This window comes from Macaca mulatta, chromosome 8 (genome assembly GCF_049350105.2).
Source record: "Macaca mulatta isolate MMU2019108-1 chromosome 8, T2T-MMU8v2.0, whole genome shotgun sequence".
NCBI lineage: Eukaryota > Metazoa > Chordata > Mammalia > Primates > Cercopithecidae > Macaca > Macaca mulatta.
The window spans coordinates 30,848,595-30,873,945 of NC_133413.1; the positions used below are offsets into that span (position 1 = coordinate 30,848,595).

Sequence of the window (25,351 nt, forward strand, 5' to 3'; positions counted from 1 at the left end):
TATATAAGGCTGGAAATTGCATTTCCAATGGGGTTCCCATTCACTATTGCATAAGAGCAGCTTCCTGATTGTTTAGAAAACCTTTTCGCATTTGCTCTAACACTTACCCTAGGGCTGGGTAAAGAGTTTTAAGAAAAACGAAGTAAGACAGGTGATCACTTTTCAATGAAAGAACAGGTTATCCATAGTAGAGAAAACAGAGGTTGAGAGGGAAGGGCACTCATACAAAATTGTTTGAAAAAAGAAATGAAATCAAGAAATAAAAATAGAATTACATTTTCTACTTGGCAATACACAAACAACACTAAGTGCACTTCATAAATTTTACTACTGTTGCTCTAAGTAATATTACCATAAATCACATTAGCAGTGTCCTTGGCACTTTTTAAAAGCAGAAAAGAGGGAGTGTGTTTGTAAGTTTAAACAGCTCTGTTATCGTTGAAGAGCGTGGAGGAGAAATGACTGACAGCTGTTCCTGGGTTTAAAAACCCGGTTTAGCCCCCACCCGCGAGGCTGCGCCTCCACCTCCAGCCAATTTGGTGCAACACAGAGCACGGGTTTATCAGAAAAACGCTCACAGCTGCTTTCTCGGTGCTTTGTACCTGGTGTGTGAGCGGAGATGGCCGCTTGCCCCTCTTCTCGTCGCGGACAGGAAAGAGAGACTTGAGGAGCTTTGGCATCTGAGGCACGAAGGATTTGACGGGATTCAAGTAGGATGCTGCGAGGTTACTTAGTCCTGCCCATATTATAGGGGAAAAAGATAAAACATATACAATTACATAGACATCTTCTTTCCTGTACATTTGCCAGACATCACTTGTCAGCAAATCTAACAAAAACCAAAGGTATCCTTAAAAAATATTAGAAAAACACAGTATTATTGTAGTTTCCGTAATTTCCCTCAAACATAGTAATGTCCCTTTTTAAATTAAATAGCAGTAACTGGGGTGCTGCCAAAATGCTCTAGTGCCAAAATGCTCAGTGTTCCTATCAGCATCAGAACAGCAATTCACCTCTATCCTGTCAATAATTGGCAAAAGCATTCACTTCTGCCCTAGAATAAAATGGGATTGATTTTTAAGTCACACTGCCAATGACACACATGTATAGCTCTCTGTCTAGACTTTAAGCTCTTTGAAGTCAGGGACTATGTCTTATTCAATCTAATGTTTCATAACTATTTACTGAAGGAAGATGATGAAACTGACCTTTTGGGAAAAGGGTGAATGGTAATGTTTGAGTTATTTATTACAAGTCAGGGAGAGATGCCCTGAACAACTTACGTTCTTATCTGCTGTTAATTTCCAAGGGCTGGGATCAGAGGTATAAACAGGTCATACTTATGATATACTAAGATTTCTTCCCCCTATTAATTTATACTAAAATCTAATCCCAAGTCATAAGTGATGAAAAGCTGTATTCATATAACATTTAGAAATGAACAAGCAAGTCATCTTAAGGAATACATTTGCCTTAACAGATGCACACAACTCCCCACAGATCTCTACTCCACACTAACCCTGAAAGGATTCCAAATTTACTGGCAATTCAGTTGGTAAATGGATGGATACAGCTGTAAGGTTTCTACATTTTACATAAAGCAGTAGAATATTAAGTGTAAGCATACTGCAAAAAGTTAAGGATGTACATTGTAATCATGAGGGCGACCACTGAAAAATAAAGCAAAGAATGGCTATACCGAGCCAAGAGATAGATACATCATACCTCAGTTTAGAAAAGTCCAATTATTTACAGCAAGGCAAAAACAAGGATAAGAAAAATAAAAGAGGGGAGACAGAAAACAAAATAAGTTTAAGATGAATAAAGATCCAAAAAGATACAATTATTTCAAAGATGAGGAAAAAAATTATAATCTAGAGTTCTTTATCAAATTAACATTCTAGAGTAATGATAATCCCTCATTAAGTAAAAATCTAGCCAGTAATGAATCAAAGGCCACACATATCACTAAATGAGACCATCAGACATTATGTGTCTCCAACCTCCCCACCACACATCCACACCCAACCACCCTACCACACGCATCCTTCTCAAATCAGCTGAATTGAATCAAGAATCTAGCCCTAACTACCAGTTCACAGGCAAAACAGGGGATAGAATTGCGTTTCAATAGTCTCATGGGAACGCAACAGGAAAAAATAAGAATGAACAGAGTCTGCTGTGCAAGAACCTGGCCTACCGTACCAGTCTACCGTACAAGAACCTGGTTTCTTCAACAAACACAATGCATGGTCGTGAAGTATTTCTCACCAGTAAAAAATAAATGACTAATGCAAGCAACAATCTGGAAGAATTTAACATATAAGGTAAGCCAAAGAGACAGACACAGAAAGGGCATACATCGTATTGGCTCCATTTATGAAACTGCAGAAGTAATCTAGAGAAGTAGTCATCAGAACACTGGCTGCCCACAGGGAGTGGGAATTACCTGGAGTGATGTCAATGTCCTACATTTTGACTGGGGTATGAATCACATGGGTATATACAAATACATTTGGTAAAACTTATTAAATATGACCCACAGTCAACAAAGGAGTCAATAAAAATAGACCATGAGATGTCTAGACACTGGATTTAATAGAAAATGACTTTAAGGCAGCTTTCTTAACCAAGTCCAATGATGCAAAGGAGAATACAGTCTTGACAAGTGCACAGACCGGGAATATTAGCAGAGAAATTAAAACCAGAAAAGCAGCAGCAAATGGAAATTCTAGAACCGAAAAAAAATAAAATAAAATGACTGAAATGAAAAAAGTTCCCTGGATATGCTTAACAGACTACTGGAAATCACAGAAAAAAAATTATCCAACTAGAAAAAATAAAATTAAAAGATTAAAAAAAAAAAAAAGAATAGAGCCTCCGTGACCTGTAGGACAATATTAAACAATCTAACCTGTGAGTAATGAGATTCTCAGAAGGAGTAGAAAGAGACAAAAGGATTAGGGGAAAAGTTTTAATGAATAATGTCTAAACATTTCTTATAATTGCTGAAAAACATCAACTGACAGATCCAATAACTTGATAAGCAAGTTAAATACTAAGAAAACAATACCTAAGCAAATCATGGTACAATTGCCACAGATAAAGAGAAACTTCTGAAAGCAGGCAAACTAAACAGAGATATCACACTGAGTGGGAACTGACAAATGATGGCTGAATTCTCAGCAGAAAAGAAGGGGCTGGAGATGAGGAGACGTCATTGAAGTGCTGAAAAAAAAACCTCCAACTCAAGAGTTCTCTATCCAGTGAAAATATTGTTAACAACAAAAAAAAACAGTGAAATAAAGATACTTTCAAAAAAGGAGAGCATTTTTCTCCAGCAGGACTGTACTCTAAGAAATACTAGGCTGGGTGCAGTGGCTCACACCTGTAATCCCAGCACTTTGGGAAGCCAAGGCGGGTAGATCACCTGAGGTCAGGAGTTGGAGACCAGCCTGACCAACATGAAGAAACCCTGTCTCTACTAAAAATACAAAAATGAGCCCGGCGTCGTGGCAGGTGCTTGTAATCCCAGCTACTCGGGAGGCTGAGGCAGGAGAATCGCTTGAACCCAGGAGGCAGTGGTTGCGGTGAGCTGAGATTGGGCCACTGCACTCCAGCCTGGGCAACGAGCAAAACTCCGTCTCCCCCCCAAAAAAACCAACTACTTCTTCAGGCTAGAAAGAAATAAAATCAGATTAAAATAAGACCATCAGGAAGGATTGGATACTGTCAGAAATAATCTGAAAAATAAATAAATAAATAAAAGATTATCCATTTTTTCTGTATTCTCTGAAAAGACAAGTAGCTTTTTTTTTTTTTTTTAAAGACAGAGTCTCACTCTGTCACCCAGGCTGGAGTGCAGTGGCGTGATCTTGGCTCACTGCAACCTCCGCCCACCTCCCAGGTTCAAGCGAGTCTCCTGCCTCAGCCTGCTGGAACTACAGGTACCAGCCACCACGCCTGGCTAATTTTTGTGTTTTAGCAGAGAGAGGGGTTTCACAATGTTGACCAGGCTGGTCTTGAACTCCTGACCTCAGGTGATCCACCTGCCATGGCCTCCCAAAGTGGTGGGATTACAGGCATAAGCCACTGCGCCCAGCCTGAGCTTTTTTTGAGAAAGGATCTCACTCTGTCGCCTAGGTGTGAGTACAGTGATGCAGTTGTGACTCACTGCAGCCTCAACCTCCCGGGTTCAGGTAATTCTCCCACTTCTGCCTCCTGAGTAGCGGGACCACAAGTGTGTACCACCGCGCTCGGCAGATTTTTGTATTTTTGTGTGGAGACAGGGTTTTGCCTTGTTGCCCAGGCTGGTCTCAACTAACCCATACCTTGGCTTCCCAAAGTGCTAGGGCTACAGGTGTGAGCTACTGCACCCGGCCTACAAGTGGCTATTTTAAAGCAAAAAGAATAACGTCATAGAGGTTTGTAACACCTATATATGTAAAAGATGAAACAACAGTACAAAATAAGGGGCCTAGAGGAACAGGTCAATGACTTACACTGTTGCATGGTTCTTGTACTGTGAGGTGAGGGAAGACATCATATGAACTCTAAGCAGATTTGGTAAGTTAAGGATGCCAAGTAGGGTTTCTGAGCAAAGAATTTAGCAAACAAATACAGGTGTCCAAAAAAGCAAAAAGAGGAAATAAATGAGATACGAATTGTTTTTTATTAACCCAAAAGAAGGTAAATAAGGAGTTACAGTGAAACAAAAAACAGAAGAATGGCCAAGGAGAAAACCAATAATAACATGGCGGACCAGAATGGGAGGCACTGGAAGGGGTGAAGCATGGCAATTAAAGGGCAGGAACTATGAGATGAGATGCAGGGGGAAATAACTGGACCCAAACAGACGTTGTCTACAAGGCAATCACTTTTGATTTAAAGACAAATACAGGCTACAATTTTAAAAGCTGAGAAAAAGATACATCGTGCAAACAGTGAATAAATTTGATGCAGTTATATATAAATGATAGGTAAGAGAGATTTCAAGATAAGAGTATTCCCAGAGATAAAAGGGACATTTCACGACAGAAAGGTCACTCCATCAGGAAGATATAATAATCTTAAATGTGTGTGTACCTAATTATCAGAGTTTCTAAATGAATGAAGCAAAAACTGTTATAAAGGGAAATACAAATAATTTTCACAATCGTATTTGGATATCTAAGGCCCTCTCAAGAATTGATAGAATAGGCCTCCACCAAATCAGCAAAGATCCAGAGGATTTGAACAAGGCGATAAACCACAGTGACCTAATTAGATATACATAGAACACCATGTCCCCAAACACAACAGTGCACATAGAATATTAACCAAGATAGAACACAATCTGGAATACAGATTACCCCCAAATATAAAAAAGAATTAATGCTAGTTGATAAGTCACGGATCAAAGCAGCAATCAGAGAAATTTTAAAACACTCTGAATAGAATGAAAATGAAAGCACAACATAACAAAATACGTAAAATGAGAAAAATTTAAAAATACAATTGCAATACAAAAATTAACAAAGCCAAAAACTGGTTCTGAGATTAATATATCTGATAAACCTGTCAGAAAAGTATTCAAAACAGAAAATAAAAATTATCAGTATCAGAATAAAAAGAAGGAACATCACAAGAGATCCTATAAGTATTTAAGCAATAAGGTAAAGTAGCCAGGCACAGTGGCTCATGCCTGTAGTCCCAGCACTTTGGGAGGCCAAGGCTGGTGAATCACAAGGTCAAGAGATGGAGACCATCCTGGCTAACATGGTGAAACTCCCATCTCTACTAAAAATACAAAAAGTTAGCTGGGCGTGGTGGCACGTGCTTGCAGTCCCAGCTACTCAGGAGGTTGAAGCAGGAGAATCACTTGAACCCGGGAGGCGAAGGTTGCAGTGAGCCGAGATCATGCCACTGCACTCCAGCCTGGACGACAGAGTGAGACTCCGTCTCAAAAAAAAAAAAAAAAAAAGTAAAGTGATGTTTATGAAAATAAACTTAATAATCTAGATAAACTAAGAAACTCCTTGAAAAAAATATAACCTATGATAGGTGACTCAAAAGGAGACACAAAGATCTAGATATTCCCATAGTAAAGAAACTTGCCAGGCGTGGTGGCTCACACCTGTAATCCCAGCACTTTGGGAGGCTGAGGCAGACAGATCACCTGAGATCAGGAGTTTGAGACCAGCCTGGCCAACATGGTGAAACCTCATCTCTACTAAAAATACAAAAATTAGCCAGGCTTGGTGGCGGGTGCCTGTAATCCCAGCTACTCGGGGGGCTGAGGCAGGAGAATCGCTTGAACCTGGGAAGGGAAGGTTGCAGTGAGCCGAGATCACACCACTGGACTCCAGCCTGTTGACAGAGCAAGACTCCGTCTCAAAAAAAAGAAACTCAAGTCATAATTTAAAATCTCTCCACAAAGAGGATTCCAGGCCTGGATCATGTAACTAAGGAATTCCATGAAACATTTAAGGAAGAGGTAATACCAATCTTACATAAACTCTCCCAGAAAAAAAAAGAGAAACATTTCCCAAGTCATTTTATGAAACCAATGCAATCGTAACAAAACCTAACAAAGACATGAAGATGAGAAGATACAACATTACAGATATTTACTATAGAGCACATACACAAAAGTCCTTAACACAGAGGAGCAAAGAGAGTCCAGCAATGCACAGGCTAACACACCATGATCAGGCGGTATATATCAGGGCAATGCAAGATCAATCCAACATTCCAGAGCCAACGGAACTCAACCAGTTAAGAGGAGAAATGAAACAATTCGATGGACATTATCTAGTAGAACAGTGGCTGCCTGGCAAGAAATCCTAATTTAAACTTTCTGAAAGATGCTCAGATTTCTGACAGTAATTGACAAGTGAAAAGATAACTTACCTGGATCTGGAGAATGATTATTTTGGGGAGAAACAGAGCGCGCGGGAGCAGGAGCTATTCCTCTGGAAACTGTGGTTTGGGATACATCCTGCTGACTTTCCCACCGGCCCTAGTAAAGACAAAATTGGCAATTGTGTTTCAAGTTATTCAATTAACCAAATAAAAAAAAAGTACAGATACTCAAGAAAAAAACTGTTACATATTACTAAAGCTCCTTTGAATATAAGCTTGATTACAGAAGCACTTTTTTTTTTTTTTTTTTTTTTCTATTTTAAGAGGCAAGTTTCTCTCTGTCACCCAGGCTGGAGTGCATGGGTGTGCCATCATAGCGCATGTAACCTCCAACGCTTAGACTCAAGCAACCCTCCCGCCTCAGTCTCCAGAGTAGTGGGGACTACAGGTACATGCCACCACAGGAGGCTAATCTTTTTACTACTTTTGTAGAGATGGGATGTCACTATGTTGCCCATACTAGTCTCAAACTCCCAGCTTCAAGCATTCCTCCTGCCTTGGTCTCCCAAAGTGCTGTGATTACAGGTGTGAGCCACCATGCCTGACCAGCACTTTTCTCCTTGTCATCCTGCTTATTTTATTAATTTCTCCAACAACAACAACAATGCCCCCACACACACATTTGGACAGCCCCTCCATACTGCAGTTTACAGTCTCCCATTAAGCTCTGTCCTAACATGTTTTCTACTCTGTGCATCCTGTTGCCTCCCACAGAATACAGACATATTCCTTCCGCAATTCTCCCTTCGGTTCTGCTTTGAGACAACTTCTGCTCTTTTGCCTCAAGATGCCCTTTTTCACTCAGTTCTCCACAGAAACCCACGAACAACTCTGTAGTCAGAGGGTGCCTCTTCTCTCTACTCCCAGACTGTGTTTCCACTCACTCACATACAGTGCGTAACAGTAAATATTACCAAACCTCTCATTTTAAATAGATATTAAAGATATATTACAGTCAAGCCCAAGTCAAATAATTACAAATTCTCAATGATGGAAGTCTCTGAATTATCAAATTTTATTGTACTCTCAACTTATTTGTAAATACCCATTAAAGACATTTCATCAGCTGATGGATTAAAAGACCATTCCAGGCTGGGCGTGGTGGCTCAGGCCTATAATCCCAGCACTTTGGGAGGCCGAGGCAGGCGGATCACGAGGTCAGGAGATCGAGACCATCCTGGCTAACACGGTGAAACCCCGTCTCTACTAAAAATACAAAAAATTAGCTGGGCGTGGTGGTGGGCACCTATAGGAGGCTGAGGCAGGAGAATGGCGGGAACCTGGGAGGCGGAGTTTGCAGTGAGCAGAGATTGCGCCCCTGCACTCCAGCCTGGGCAATAGGGCGAGACTCCGTCTCAAAAAAACAAAAACAAAAACAAAAACAAAACATTCCAAAATTCATGTTGAGCCATAAAAATAGTGATACCATCAAAGCACTTTTAACTTCAGCCCTATCTAGGGAAGATATAAACCCCAAACGTTGCTTGCTTCTACTAAAACTGGTAAGAGATGAGACCAAATCTTTTAAATGCTTTAAGTTCCCTTTGATCCCCTGATAACCACTGACTTCTTTACCACTGGAGTTTAATAAACACGTGAATATGAGTTTGAGCTAGCGCTGCACAGATGAATAACCCTAACGATTAACTCAAGGATTTTTGTTTGTTTGTTTGTTTGTTTGAGACTGAGTTTCGTTCTTGTCGATCAGGCTGGAGAGCAGCTGCGCGATCTCTGCTCACGGCAACCTCCGCCTCCCGGGTTCAAGCGATTCTCCGGCTTCAGCCTCCTGAGTAGTTGGGATTACAGGCATGCGCCACCATGCCCGGCTAATTTTGTATTTTCAGTAGAGATGGGGGGGTTTCTCCATGTTGGTCAGGCTGGTCCTGACCTCAGGTGATCCGCCCACCTCGGCCTCCCAAAGTGCTGAGATTACAGGCGTGAGCCACCGGGCCTGGCAAGTTTTCTTTACTAATTGCCCTGAACAGCAGGATGGGGACAGTGAGTTCTCGCTGCTCTTGAAGATGGATTGTGGAGGAAGGGCCTCTTAGGTTTCAGAAATGTATTGGAAACTCATCTGCTTTTAGTAGCAACCTAAGTACTGATCATAAAAATCAATAAGCCCTAAGTGATCTGGATCCTGTGTACCTCAGAGAATGCCACTTTTCCCTAGGAACTCTCTCAGCACTTGGTATCATTTTTTAAATTGGTGTGATGGTCAGGATTGATTAGGAAGCAAGGAGAACAAGAGAGACAGGAACATGTGATCAGTGAGACTGTGAGCTTTGAGATACTTGACCAGAGGAGCGCTGGCATCCCCATGAATCACACGCTGATTTACATACTTTAATGTTTTGTTAATTTTTGCATTCACATTTCATGATCTGTCTGGGAAGCTGTGGCCTTGTGTACCCCGGGATATCACCATTAGGTGACTGAACAGAGGTCAGCCCTCTGTGGAGTTTCTCAGAGGAAGAAAAGCCACCTGCTTTGTGTACAGTGGCGAGCTCACACATGGCTGTTCTGAAGACAGCTTACTTGAGAGTATTTATTTTCATATTTTAGATTTTCTTTGTTTGGCAGCTGATATGGCTGCAGTCTGTCCCTACGGAAAACTAAGCCGGTGATCTGGAGTCGGCACCTGGGCTGCTTGACGTAGAATTGGGCCAACAACAAATCATGGAGGTGCCACCTCTTCCCCAAGGCACACCCAGACCCTGACGGCTTCAGGGGCAGTTCTTCCCAGCAGGCACCACCCAATCAGAACAGAGCAGTAACTCCATCTCATTTACTCAAATACTGCAAGTGAGAACACTGAAAGCGACACAAGGCGTAGATCCTGCCAGCCCTGTGGAGTGCGACAAACAGAGACACGGCTCACTCTGCCCTCTACCTGAACAGTCATCTTAACCTTGAGGAACCTCACATGCTTCCCCCCAGCCACCTATTCTGATCCCACTGTTCTGAGACAGGGACCTCAAATTGCACTGGGATGGAAAAGGCTCTGCTTCAGAGGGAGCAACCAATGCAGATGCTAAACTGGATACCACTCGCTTTCCTCCTCCAGCTGATGCCTACGTATCTCTGCGGAAACGCTCCACTGGAATTACTCACTCGATTTTTCTCCTGCACTACACCTCCATCCTCTTGACAGAGGTAAAACCTGTGGTTCAGGGTCCGGCTACGGCTACGCACACTGTTCCCCAAGGACAACGTAACGACTATCTTCCCAATACATTGTATATGCTTGGCTGTCCTAGAGTTACGCTCCCTTTACTGAAATGTTGGGGCAGATAAAAAAAAAAAAAAGAAAAATGAAGCAACCCAGTTCAATGTACCTCACAGGGAGATGAACCCAGGACCATGGACTAAAAGGACTTCTCAGGATGCTGGAACTTCTGGCTCTCTCAATAGCTCAGATGTAAAACTGAAAGAGTATGATATCCTTGTTTTACCTCTCCTCCAGTGATCTACACCCCTCCACCTGAACTCGAAAAAGATACATCTCTCATCTGTCTCCAACACCCTGCATGTCTACCACACTTCAGAATCAGCCATGATACAGTTACACAAGAGGGAAGCTGGCTTCGTTTTGGATCCTTACCCAGCTTTACTGCCATTAGGGCGCATTTGTCCTCGCAGGCAGACTCAAAGAGAGAAAATCCCAGTCGATACTGAAGTCACTGGTAGGCAGCACCATGCTCAGGGGCAAAGTTGACGAGGTAAAAACACAGGAGGCACCGGGGGAGGGCCTGACTTGGTCCCCAGGCACCCCTGCAGTTTTCCCACTCCTGCTCCTCTGCCAGATACAAATTATTTGGGTTTTCTGGAAATGAGTCTGGTTTTGATCAGGAAAGTGACAAAAAGGTAAATAACGAGAAGTGCCAGTGACATTTCGGGTCCAAAGGCAGCTTCCACTGCAGCTGGAAGAGGAGTGACTCATGCTTGGCAGCTCCTCCCAGGGCTGCATGAAACCGTCACGGCTTTCAGGGAGGCGATGGAGCCAACACAAAATTCAATTCTGCTAACTGGATATTTGTTCACGCTATTGACTAATCTTCATTTCCTCAAAAACTCCAATCAAAAGACGACAATCATACAACCTTACTGGCTTATTAAAAATAAAATTTCTCCTAAAATAACTCTGGAAATAAAAATGGTTTTGTCGAAAGCATTTGTCGCACTGCAGAAGACCTCAATGCATAGCTGACTCCGGGGGGGAAGCGACACGCCGAAATTCACCCTGCACCTCAACTTCAGCCGGTCTTGGCAGACACTCATAAAAACCCTGCTAAGGTTTCATTATACCTACAGGAAATATCTGTACAATAATGACGAAACACCCAATAGCAATAAATAGCAACACTACTTCAATCAGGGATCGTATTTTATATTTTTAATTGAAAGACTTATCCCAAGAGTGATTTATTTTAGGCCCTATGGTGAATTTTGCATTTGGAATAGTTAACCAAACTATTTTTTTTTAATTAATTAGTTCATCAACTCAATCTTGGTGAAGTTCAGCAAAACAATTCCACTTTTCACATGTAGGGGCATCGACAAATAGAGGAATGGAAAGCAGGCTGGCCTTACTCCAAGTATTATTAGGCCAAACTGTGAGTTTGTCTTTAGAACCTAACCACTTCCCTCTCGCCTCCCATACCCCTAATCCTATCACACAGAGAGGCATGTGCCTCCCTGCCCACTTCACAATGTCTCTCATGTACCCAATTGAGAAATCTTTGCTACAACATTAACTGAAAACTAAGAGACCCTCACCAGAACCTCCCGGTGGCCTCTCTCTGCTTCTAACATTATTCCAACTAACCTGACCTGACTGCTCCCGTGTGATGTGATACAGAATACACAGCATGACAGACCCTACAATCTACAGTTCTGATTTGTAATTAGCATCAGAGAGATGAACGTATGGATTAATGGAAGGGACCCCAAAAATGTCTGCAAAGCAGACATAACTAATGTCATTATAATTGTCAATGATTTCAAAATGTATTTTCTAGCATTCTCAGCATCATCAAGTCCAGCTTAAAATTACATTTCTGACTCAACTCTCCTGTACATTCAACATTTTCATGCAAAGAAACCAAGATGGTCCCACTGGGCACAATTCTGGTGTGAAAAGGTCACCTAGAGCACCTTCACCATGGTTTGCTCCCCACTCACCCTCACCCAAGCTTCCAGGTCTCCAAAAGTTTATTATTTATTTTAATACGAATTAACTCCAACTCCTCACATTCCAAGACCTTCTAAATCCAGTAGGATGCCTTAATTCCCGGTCTTTTTTGACAGATAAATACTTTTATAAACAGCCTTGGACCCAGGTAACAGGGAACATTTGCAAGGCATCACTTGTACTGGTTGTACCGACAGACAGACATACTGCCATAGGTATTTTTACAAAAGGGTGAGGGTTAGTGGATCACAAGGTTAGGAGATCAAAACCATCCTGGCTAACACGGTGAAACCCTGTCTCCATTAAAAAATGCAAAAAATTAGCCAGGCATGGTGGCAGGCTAATAGTCCCAGCTACTCAGGAGGCTGAAGCAGGAGAATGGCATGAACCCAGGAGGTGGAACTTGCAGTGAGCTGGAGTGCAAGCCACTGCACTCCAGCCTGGGCGACAGAGCGAGACTCTGTCTCAAAAAAAAAAAGGGGGAGGGGGGTGAGGGTTAGTACAGTGTAGAATGTAGTCATCTTCTAAAAACTACAGTTAAAAAAGCAGTCATAAGCTGGAGGGAAAAGCAAGCATGGTAAGTTTTAGAGAGTAGGATAGTGCTTGTATCCCACTCAGGAGAAAAGCCTAATGAATCAGTTATCTCTCCCTGGAGCTCTGAAAACTGAGGAACGCAGAAGTCCCCAAAAGAAAAAACAAACAAAAAAAACCACGAGTCTGAGATTTCCAATACAACAATGTTTTCAGTATCTCTCCTTTGGGATTTTGTATGCAGGCTATTAAGGAAAAAGCAACTGGAGACCTCCTCAAAACACTAACTACAGAAGAACAAAAACTTCCAACAAGTTAAAATGTTGGAAAATAAGACTTTAAGATCATCTCTTCACGTGGTCCAAAAGCCAAGTAATATAAAAAGGTACACAGCGAGATGTCTCCTCCGACCTCTACCCTGACTTGCTGACCCACTGCAACCTCCCATCCCCATCCCCAGGCAGGTAAAGGAACGATGAATCCTTACAGCTTCTCATTTACATGCAGGCAAATCTATAAGCAACCCTCCCATTATAGACAGTGGTATATTGTTCCGCACTTCGTTTTTAATCACTAAATATATCCTGGCAATCTTTTCATATACTTGAAAGGGTTTCTGGTCATTTTTACAGCTGCATAGTGTCCATTTGTGTGTGTAACAATGTTGCCACCAATGCCCTTGTACATACTACCTGTGTAAGCACTGCCGCGTTAAGGAGTTGTAGGATCCTGAGCATTCTGTGTGTTTAAACACTACTCCCTCCTGAGAAGTGCTGCCACAGGTGGCCCATAGCACTTTGATTTTAAGGCAATGCCACACAATATTTAAAGATGTTTTTCCTTGTTTCATTTAAAAGGCCACAGGGAGAGTCTCTTGTTCCCTGCTGCTATGGGGGTAGAGGGGTGTTTCTTAAGAAAATACAATTTAAAACATTTTTATTTTCCCTAATGTTATTTCAGGATGCTCTATTTTAGGTAAGACCACTGTGAGTCCCTTCCACTGAAAATGGGGAAGCTGTTCTGCACCCCTTACAAGGGGATCTGGAACCAAAGCCCTTTGGGCTAGTCTTTTTCTCCTCTATCACCTGAACTTGCTCATCTGTTAAGGTCGATCCATACAACTCTGTTAAAGAACATTTCTGCTTCACTTCGCCCTGTGGAGAAACAATTCTCCAATTCTGACACGCGGACATTCACCTAACTGGCTGAGCTGACACGTGGTGAGCCCCATGATGCTGAGGCCCTGGTATCCATGGCAACCTTCCAGGCTTGTGGGTGCCAAAAGCCTCCACGGCTGAACTGGAAGCAAAGCTAGGACTGGCAGGCTGGCGTCTCTGTCTCTCCTGACATACTTCACCATTTCTCAGAGGATGGGACTGCCACGGTTGGGGACAGCCAGAGAGGCCAAAATCTGAGGAGGACCGCAAACCACTGCCGTCCTTGAACAAAGGCGCACGACCTTGAGAGCACTATGACCAGGGCTTGAGATGTACATGAAACAGTGCGGAGAGATGCGTCCTTATGCCTGCGCTGGCACTGCCACAGGAGGGGCAGCCGAGCAGCCAGAACCCAGGCTTTCTTCATCTTCACTAAGTTACCTAGGCACCCCAAGGAACCAAAAACCGGAAGTAGGAAGGTCCAGAAGCATTAACACAACTGTGTAACATTATAGTTACTTGCCTAATACGATTTGTCCTGCTAACCCTCAGCCCTCAGCACAGAAGGCACCTTGCACAGGCACACAATGAGTGCTGCAGTGTCGCACCTGAAATGGTCTCCTCCATCCTCACCCCATGCTGTCTCTGAAGCATCTGGATGGAGTCCTTCCTAAAACACTCCTCCCCTGGACTGCTGAGACTCCCTTGGTCCTGCCTTCCTCCCTGGTGCCACCACCTTAGCACCGTGACCCTAAGCATCACCCCGCCTTGGTGCTCCCTAGCCAACCCAGCCCCTCACTGTCCCCACTATCCCCTCGGGCTCCCGAACCTGACTTCAACTCAGACACATGAGACCCTCAAAAATGGAACTGAATCATTTCTTCCCCAAGCCTGCCCTATAGTTCATCTCTCGGACCTATATACTGCCGTCCAAAACCCAATGTCACCCAAGTCCCCTCACTCCAGCCCCTCACATACCTGGCCTCTGCAGGATTCTAGAGTCCCCCTCTCCAACCCATCTGTGTCTCTCCTCCTCTCTCTAGCTACTTCTCCCCTAACCAGTCCCTCCACCCTCCGACTCAAAACCATTTTCCCCCACGTTTGCACTGATAACTGTATACATTTATACCATATAGTTTCCTAATGCAAAATTACACACCACAGCCAGGGACAGGGTGGGACTCAGCTGGACCATTAAAACAAACTTTCTAATTCACATGTGGCCATGTTACTGCTCTGTTTTCAATTCCTTCCATGGTGTCCAACTCCTCTGCCATTCGTTGGGCCATGACGTCAGGATGCCAAAAATAAGGCCCCATGTCTCTGGATTCTGCCCACAGACTCCCTCTTTTTTTTTTTTTTTTTAAGACAGGTTCTCTGTTACCCAGGCTGGAGTGCAATGTTGTGATCATAGTTCACTGTGGCCTCAAACTCCCAGGCTCCCATGATCCTCCCCCGCCTCAGCCTCGAGTGGCTGGGATTACAGGTGTAAGCCATCATGCCTAATTTTTTAAACTTTTTTGCAGAGAAGGGGACTCCCTATGTTTCCCAGGCTGGTCTCAAACGGCTGGGCTCAAGCCATCCTCCCACCCTGGCCTCCCAAACCACTGAGATTACAAGCATGAGCCACCGTGCCCAGCCCATACGCCCTGTGCTTGACCCCCACCACGTGTACTGTCAAGAACACAGCAAGCTGGTTCATCCCCAAGCCTTCCTTCATACAGATCCTTCTGTTCACAGTGTTCCTTCAGCTCCTTCCCTGCCTGTGTGGACCTCAGCGTCATCCTTCAGGGAAAGGCTTAAGAATGGCCTCCGCCCTGCAGCCTCCTGTGAGTCGTGTGTGAAGCCAGTGGGGGGTCCACGCCCTCTGCCGTGCCCTGGCTCAGTTCTAATAGCGTCTCTGCTCCTTTGTTCTATTTTTCTGGTGTACATGAGGGACGGTACTTTTCTTTGAAGTAGATTCTATTATGTTCTGTTATTGTATCCATTTAAAATAAAGAAACTGGGCAGAGTTTTTTTTGTTTTTTTGGTTGTTTTTTTTTTTTTTTTTTTTGAGACGGAGTCTTGCTCTGTTATCCAGGCTGGAGTGCAGTGGCACAATCTTGGCTCACTGCAACCTCTGCCTCCCGGTTCAAGCAATTCTCCTGCCTCAGCCTTCCGAGTAGCTGGGATTACAGGCATCTGGTACCAAGCCCAGCTAATTTTTGTATTTTTAGTAGAGATGGGGTTTCACCATGTTGGTAAAGCTGGTCTCAAACTCCTGACCTCAGGTGATCCACTGGCCTCGACCTCCCAAAGTGCTGGGATTACAGGTCTGGCCAGAGTTTTCTTAACAGAAGAAAAACAGAAGAATTTTGGCCACTTCTTTTAAGGAACTTATAACTGGAGATTTGAGTTAGATGCATTTCCCAAAAAAACACAGAAAGTCGTATTTTTCTTATATTTTCCTTAAGATATTTTACTTACATTAAAAAATCACGTACAACCAATTTTCAAAAACTCTGCTCTCCTCAGGTAATCACGACTGATGCTAAACTACAGCTAATCGAACCTATCACTGGCAGAGAACAAGCAAGCATTCAAACTTCAGCACCCTTACAGAAACCATGTCCATGCAGGGCTTCAGCGAATGGGTGAGCTGGACAGCAATTTGTATGTCTATAAACACATACATGTATCATAGTGTAGGCAAACTACTCATAATCTAGATCTTAAAAGAGTCTAGAGCCGGGAGCAGTGGCTCACGTCTGTAATCCCAGCACTTTGGGAGGCCAAGGCAGGCAGATCACTTGAGGTCAGGAGTTCGAGACCAGGCTGGCCAACATGGTGAAATCCCGTCTCTACTAAAAATACAAAAATTAGCAGGGCGTGGTGGCGAGTGCCTGCAATCACAGCTACTGGGGAGGCTGAGGCAAGAGAATCACTTGAACGTGAGAGACAGAAGCGGCAGTGAGCTGAGATGGTGCCACTGCACTCTAGCCTGGGCAACAAGAGCGAAACTCTGTCTCAAAAAATAATAATAAATAAATAAATATGCAAATAAACAAATAAACAGTCTAATGAATCAACTTCATCTTCATTGTTCTTAAATTTTTATAAGGAAAATGTCAAACATACACAAAAGCAGAGTGTAGAATAATTAACAATAGGAATAGCATAATGAACCCCACACAGCTAAGAATTATCATGAAGCAGCCAATCTTCAGTCTGTCTCTCTCACTCTGATTTGAGTGAGATCTGAAAACAAGTCCCTCACATGAGACCATCTCATAAGACCACAGCCGCTACTGACCTCCTCCAGGGCCGCAAATCAACCTGGAGCATGCTGCACACAGATGGCAGCACCAACATCTACCCAGACCCCGCAAAAGCGACAGGCACAAACTATGATGTGTGGTGCCCAAATAAGATGGTTTCAAGGAGCGCTAACCTTTTTTAAAAATAAGAATGAGTTCTCCATGCTTCAAACTCTGTTAAACAGGGAAGGCTCTATTACAAGTAAATAAATTCCAGTGAACAAAATTTCCGTTCCCTTGTTTTTCTTTCTTCTCACAAATAATGTTAACTTTTAGATATAATTTTCTTATTCCTCAAACATTTTCTATCATTATACATCAGTACTTCACCATAAAACTCTGATTTCAGCAGGGCACAGCGGCTCACGCCTGTAATCCCAGCACTTTGGGAGGCTGAGGCGGGTGGATCACTTGCCATCAGGAGTTCACATGGCGAAGTCCCATCTCTACTAAAAACACAAAAATTAGCCGGGTGTGGCGGCATGTGCCTGTAATCCCAGGTACTACTCGGCAGGCTGAAGCAGGAGAATCACTTGAACCTGGGAGGCGGAGGTTATAGTGAGCCGAGATGGCGCCATTGCACTCCAGCCTGGGTGACAAGAGTGAAACTCTGTCTCCAAAAAAAAAAATCTAATTTAAAGTTTCTTTTCTGACAGAAATAGGAAGATAATTTAGACAGAAGCAAGCTTTAGAGGAAAATTGTTTTTCAACCCCAGTAGAGTCTAGTAAACCTTATTTTAATTGGCAGGTTAAAAGAAATGAACTCTAAAATACTTTCCAGTAAGTTTCACATAATACAGATGAGTAGGGGAAATTCTGGTTTGCAAAAATAACCTGAGATTTGAGAAGATGAAAGCCGAATGGGAAATGGGCCTTAAAACACTGATAGAAATAGTTACAAACACCTACCTTGTTGTTGCCTAGACTGTATGATGGAATGAGATCTTGTCGGCTTCCAGACAACTGAAGAAGAAAGAAAGGAGGGTTAGTTCTTTATGCATCAGAGCATAAAAATGTGGTTTAGGCAATGCCAGCCTTTGCCAACCCAGTCAACCAAACGTCAAAAATTTGGGTGGCAGCAGAGAGGTTGTCAAGACGAAGGCTGCACACTAGTGGTCTTTGGGACATTACCAACATTGAATTGGTTATGAACAATTTTCAGATGAGAGGTTTCTGTAAGATCTGGATATTCAGTTCACACTGAGGTCACAACCGGCTGGACCTGAACAAGAGCTGTCCTGTTGGGTGAGCCCTTCTGTGTGAAAGATACCAGGTTACTGGTTGTCTTACCATGGCCTGAGCTTATGATTCCTTTCTCTGGGTATTTGTAGCAACTGTAAATAAACTCACAAACTATTTAAATTATCAGATCCCAAATACTGAATCTCTGCATATATCAGTGTATTTTAATATATCATTTTCTGGAGAAATGAGACGTTATCTGCCTTGAGTTAAAGTGATCTTCCTAAATATCTGAGATGGTTGGTGGCGTCCAGTGTGAAACTCCTCCTATCGCTCTCCCTTCTCTCTCAGACGCTAAGGCCAATGTCAGCTGCCCTTTCTCACAGCGCTTGTGCTGTAACTTCTCTCTGTGTGAAGTTAGGATGAAAGTGTCATTTTTCATATCCACATCTTCATCAAAAATGAGGAAAAGAGTAATAAATCAAGGGGCCAAGAGCCTATTTCTTTGTGAAGGATTATTCCCACGTTCAATATGCACATAAATTATATCTAGGTTTTTAAAAACAATAAACTGAAGCCATTGTTATGAAACAACCCCATGTATCTGACACATGGACACCACCCTGGCTGTCTTGTGAACAACTGGTTTCTGAACCTAGTCCAGACTCCTCCTCAACTTAAAAATAATCTGATCCAAGAAAATGGCATTGGTTTGCAATGGGCCCTTGGCTAGTTCTGGTTTAGTTCAACAAACATTCACTGAACACCTCAGTCTATGCTAGGCAGTGGTGATGGGAAGATAAGAAACAACTGAAAGGTACTTAACTGCTACTTCCCCTACAATATTAACAGGAATGGGGCAGAGGTGCACAGACCCAATGGGGTAGAGACCAGGGGACCTGACATCAGTCCTGGCAAGGGAAGGGTTTCAGAGATGGGGTTTGACAGGTGGAAAAGAGTTACCCAAGAAAAGAGGAGAGGAGAGAAGTCCCAGGCACAGCACAGAGCTTGGTTCCACACACTCACTCTGTTCACATTTGGAGAACTGATACTCCTCCTGCTCAACTTCCCTTTTCCTGTTAACTGTTCCTTCACTGCAACTTCCTGCGAATCAGAAAACATACAGAGGAAAAAGACATGTAAGAGACACACTGCAAAAGCAACACCATGTACAGCAGACTTGCATCCCCCATCTATACAGACATCCCTAGCTATTTAAACAATGCTGTTATGTGATTATTACGTACTGCATGCCTGTATCAAAACAGTACATGTGCTCCATAAATACATACATCTACTATGTACCCATAAACAGTTTTTTTAAATTAAATAAAGGCTGTTACTTCATAAGACAGAATGATCCAATTATAATCACTCTGGATTATTCAAAGTTCGTAAGAGTGAACTCTTCAAATGTTAGGTGCAACAACACTGTGAATTACAGAGTCCAACACAGACTCAGCCTGCATCAGGGCCTCTGCTGCCTGCCCTATCCACGCGGTTGGCTAACCTGGCGCAGACGATCTAAAGTCAGGAGGTTTTCTACAGCCAGCACGCTCCTGAGGTACTTTTCAATATAAGCCTCCGAGTCAGCAGAAGCTGGATTTTCAACATTGGCTGCCATTCTTGCTAATGCTTCCCGTTCCTCCACTCCCTGGGCATCCTGAGGAGTAGAAAGTTGCACATTATAAAAGCTTCTTGATTTACACACATACACGCGTGCACACACACATACACACACATGCACACACACACAGAACGTATTCCAAAGCTCCATTTTAAAGTCAGCTTTGGAAGGCCAATGCATTTTTCCAAGGAAATAATGAAAAAGTGATCAGGTGGCTAAGTCCACTTGAAAGGCCGGTTAAGTTAAACACAGCACAGCTGAAACACAGCGCATTCTCAACAAAACTGTTCTCTACTACATTCCCACTGCAAAAAACCCATGACTGGTTAGAAAGGATTTTGTCGACTAGCCAGAAATGTAACCACCATAAAAACAATATTTCAGGAACATTACCCCCCGACCTGGAACTCCTGAGGGACAGAGAAAGGGAAGAGGGACTGGGGTGACTGCTACACAGGGTGTCAATCAAACTGCCTCCCAGGGAGGAGACCCGGTATGGAGAAAATAGTGGACATAGGGTTTCAGCGCCTGCCACCACGCAGCCCGGGGTAGCTAACATATTCAGAACATCGCAGCTTCTAGAACCGGTTCAATCTTCTGCTCAAGTGGCAGAGGCCAAAGGCCTGGAGCCAGCCAAAGAGAGGTTGTCTAGGTAAGTTCTCCTACACTGAGCTTTCTGGTACAGCCCGTCCCCAATCCTGGGACATGAGCTGGCTGCGAATACAAATGGGAGATGCACAGTCAGAAAGAAGCTTTATTAATGTATTTAGTTATTTCAAGCAAAGTGGGCTCTTAACAAATTACTATTCTCAGAGACAATCAGATACTTTATTCACTTGTAAATTTCTTATAATTATGCCAAAACTACAGAATGTATATCCATATACCACTGCACCTTAAATGCCATCAACTGTAAGACAAAAGATTTTATACATGATTGAGGGGAAAAAAACTCTGTTAATTTTAAGATACCGTCAGTTACGACACATTCTACTTCAAAGATACTTTAAACAATTTAAGTGAGTCCTAGAACAGATAAAATATGGGAGGATTTGTAAGATGGCTTAAGTTCACAAAAACTTTTTTGTCTTGTACAGTAATTCACTTAAGCCTCATAATAACCATGAAAAGAAGGAATCATCCTCATTTCCTAGATGACAAGAGGAAGACCACACAATTTACAAGAGTGAAGACTAGAACTTAGGTCTCCCGTCTCCTGGTAGGATATTCTTTTCACCCCAACACAGAATACTTTCAGTGTCTGAAGGGAACAGACATTATCCTCATTTTATAAGGAGAAAGAAACTGTCTCTGGCCTGGGCTACTTCTTTTGGCCATGATGCCCTATTGGCTTCTGTGATACAGAACCCAAGGAACTTTTGGGGCTTTTTCATGATGAAACTTGCCTATTATGGGATCTTTTTGTTTTGTTTTTGGGTCTAGTCTTTACACAATCAGTTTTATGTTTCATTTTGCCTCTATCATCAGGATTTGATAATGTGGAAACAACGTTTGCCAGCTTGGATGTTTAGCTAACTAACAGCACAATTACATGAGGTTATGTTTATCTTCAAGCTGATCCCCCCCATATTTCTTTCCTTTTAAACCCTGTCCTCTGGAGAATAAAAGCACTTTTAAGAGGCATAAGAAACTAAGTGGAAGAGAAGGAAAAGGGAGGGGTGAAGAGAGAAAAGAAATGAAAACAGTTTCCTATAGCCATCACTGTTTCTCAACTGCATTCAAGCAATTTACAGAGACAAGATCTGAAACAACTGGAAGATACAGAAAATGTTTAGATACATAAACAGTAAGTCTCTAGCTAGACATAGATGTATATTTATTTTAAATCTTGCAAACAAGAGTGAATGAAGCACACAGAGCAATCTATTACAGACCCAAGACCGTGCAACAACTAACTCTGCAAACAGGCTTAATTTTTAAATATTCTGCAAACTCCAAATTAAATAATTAGATGGTTAATATTTGCTATGCAAGCCTAACACTTTAAAGATCCAGGAAAGAACAAGTTACTATCCAACATGATTTGAGAGGCAAAAGCATCCTGCAACACAAGATATCTAAAAGAAAGCCTAAGTACTGTGTAATATTTTTCTTTTCCAAAAGCTGATCTCTGGCAGGGCGTGGTGGCTCACGCCTGTAATCTCAGCACTTTGGGAGGCCAAGACGGGCGGATCAGGAGGTCAGGAGATTGAGAACATCCTGGCCAACATGGTGAAACCCCGTCCCTACTAAAAATACAAAAATTAGCTGGGCATGGTGGCACATGCCTGTAATCCCAGCCACTCGGAGGGCTGAGGCAGGAGAATCACTTGAACCCGGGAGTTGGAGGTTGCAGTGACCCAAGATCATGCCACTGCACTCCACCCTGGTGACAGAGCAAGACTCAGTCTCAATTAAAAAAAAAAAAAAAAAGCTGATCTCTGTATTAAAATATACACTGTTCACCTATTGTTCAAATACTCAACAGTGTCGATGGGCAAATCCTAAGCCCTGAAATGACAGGAACTGGTGCTGGTGTTGATGGCATGGTGAGGAAGGGCATCCTCTGATGTCTCACATCCCCCACTTCTCCAACCCCGAGGAAGTGAAACCTCCACCACCTTGCCCACACCCCCTCTTTGAGGGTGAGGGTGGGAGAAGGAATTTTCTCTTTTCAGAGTCCTTCACTTAAGACCCTCACTTCTCCTGGCCCTGCAAGGGATGCCCCATTTCCCAGCTGTGCTGGTATCTGGGTGAATGAATACACATCTAATTCAGGAATGACCTATCAGGAAGTACGGATAAGCCACATCTTCCATCAAGTTTGTACCAAGGATAAATTTAAGCTCTGCTTCTCTGAATCCTCTGAATATCTCAATTAGTTCAGAAAGAGAAATACTAATAGTACTAATAAAATAATCGTAGTAACAACAATCGTAGCAATAACATTTTCTCTAGCACATGCACAACCGTTGGTACAAACTGTCTCATTTGACCCTTAAAAATACTTTGTGCAAAGGTATTACTAACCCCATTTGACAAGAAAAAAAAATACGGACTCAGAGTAATTTACGCAAGTTCATTTTCCTAGTAAGTGACAGAAACAAGATTTCTGTTTGACTTCAGGATCCAACTGGAATCTCTATGCTATATTGCCTCCCTTCCTGGGTACAATATGTTTCTCTTCTGTCATCTTCTGTGTAAAAAGGTGTTGATTTGCTTTTCAAAAGAAAGTTCTTCAACAAAATACTAAAACTGGAACTTTTTTTTTTTTTTTTCAGACGGAGTCTTGCTCTGTCTCCCAGGCTGGAGTGCAGTGGCGGGATCTCGGCTCACTGCAAGCTCCGCCTCCCGGGTTCATGCCATTCTCCTGCCTCAGCCTCCCGAGTAGCTGGGACTACAGGCGCCCGCCACCTCGCCCGGCTAGTTTTTTGTATTTTTTAGTAGAGACGGGGTTTCACCGTGTTAGCCAGGATGGTGTCGATCTCCTGACCTCGTGATCCGCCCGTCTTGGCCTCCCAAAGTGCTGGGATTACAGGCTTGAGCCACCGCACCCAGCTAAAACTGTAATTTTTAAAGCCACAAGTACATTGTACTATGAATTGATATTAGAAAATCGTTCTAAAAATCTACAGCTTCCCTAAACATACACTTTCACTTCATATGTATGTCTTGGGTAGGTCACTTTTCAGGGAGTTGGCTCTTTTTTTAAGTGTTTATTTTTAGTAAATTCAAATTGTATATCCTTCACCTCTGGAATATTGGAGACAATTTCAAAAGTCACTCCACAGCCAGGAATAGAACTTCGATGAGACATCTTTTTTAGGAGACTCTGTGCAAAACCCTAGAGAAAAACAAAATAGAAGATATGGTTTCCCACCTAAAAAACTGAGTTTACATTATTAACAAAAGACAGCATAGAAAATACCGGTTCATTCTAACCAAAAGAAAACAGGTCATGTTTCCAACATAAGCAAGTGAAATCACCAAGTACCGTTTCCTCAACGTCGTCCTATGGTACGAAACCAACTTATTAGATGCCCACCGTGTGTGAAGGGTCCCACACCCAACACAGGAAAAGTACAGACCTCCAAGTCTGTAAACTGGCAGTAGGCATCCAGAAGAACGGTGCTTAAATGCTACAGAAATATAAGCTTGTTGACTTCCACACAATAAAATGACCTTCTAACTAAGACAGAAGCAAGGACTGGTGAGGCTTACACATTTTTTTCTCCCCAGCACGATGGACATCTCGTACCATGAATATTGACAAGTCCAGGCATTAAATTCTTGACCAAAGCAAGATCGTTATGAGGAATGATTTAAGAGTGCACGGTCATTGTTTATGCTGACTGCGCTCTTTGCACAGTTAGGAATTGAACTGTTGAATTAATGTATAGATGACTCATTTCAAGATGCTGTTAAGACTGAACACCCTGCAGAGGTTGAAGAGAGCAGGGATGAGAGCAGAATACCATCAGGGAACAAAGGTAAAGGGGAGAGAACATGAAATGGGCACCGAGCTTTCTACCCACGCAAAAGGAACAGCAGAAACATGTGAAGCCCCCAAGAAAAGAGCAAAGCCAAGCTATTTGGTCTTAGACATACACCATTTCAGAAACCTACCTAATGATAATTTATTTCATATTCAATGATCTTTAAATTTTTAAAAGAATATAGTATCTCAGAATGCAGGGAGACAATTTATGTCATTACTTCTCTCCCTTGACTTTAGCCTTGCAGTACTGAGCCAAGGCTAATTATGCAAGTCAAGGTATAGAGATCGCTGTCCCTAGGGGTGGTGAAGGGAGATGTCGATGCTACTATTATCCGACCTTTTCGTTTTCCATTTGTATGGAATTAGTGAAGCTGACGTGTGTGTATTAGGGTCATGTGGAAGGTCCTATTCTTGTTATAAAGCAGAAGAGAGCCTTCCACATGACCATTCTTAGGAATGAAATATCTGAAATTGAGAGAGAAAATGGCATGCCTTACAAATACTTCCACATCATTTCAACCAGGAAAAAAAAAAATATATATATATATATATATATGCCATATAGATATACATATATCCCATATATATATATGGAAACCTATTGTCCCTACAATAGAAACAAAAACCAAGCAACATGTGGTGACTGCACAATGTACCTTTTCTGTCAAGGACCCTGTAGGGCCGGTGGTTGTGGCAGGTCAGTCCCAGGGCCTGGCAACCAGGATGTCTAATTCCGAAATGGAAAATCGCTCTTCAAAATGCTCCTCATGAGCAGTGTGTCTTTTTCAAACCCTCACAGACTTATGAGAAAAGGAAGACAGAGAGAGTGAATGGGAGCATACCATACATCTATAGCTAACCCCGTGACCTGGATTTTATTGATGTTGGATTGCCAAGCTAAAGAGTTGCAATTTTAACAGCATTACCGCCAGTCTTCATTTCAAAGATTGATATCGGTGTGACATT

General features: G+C 42.7%; 1 protein-coding gene across 2 annotated transcripts in view; it reads right to left on the minus strand.

Annotated features, from left to right (window-relative positions):
• The window catches only part of KIF13B (kinesin family member 13B), a 193,901-nt gene that overhangs the window by 24,700 nt on the left and 143,850 nt on the right, over positions 1-25,351 (minus strand). For both annotated transcript variants that reach the window (XM_015145099.3, XM_015145098.3), the window contains exons 32-37: positions 23,639-23,731; positions 19,771-19,923; positions 19,287-19,364; positions 17,988-18,041; positions 6,892-7,000; positions 603-736 (exon numbers count right to left, since the gene is read on the minus strand). In XM_015145099.3, coding sequence (XP_015000585.3) covers positions 603-736; positions 6,892-7,000; positions 17,988-18,041; positions 19,287-19,364; positions 19,771-19,923; positions 23,639-23,731 — 621 coding nt within the window. The remainder of the gene's footprint in view (positions 1-602; positions 737-6,891; positions 7,001-17,987; positions 18,042-19,286; positions 19,365-19,770; positions 19,924-23,638; positions 23,732-25,351) is intronic.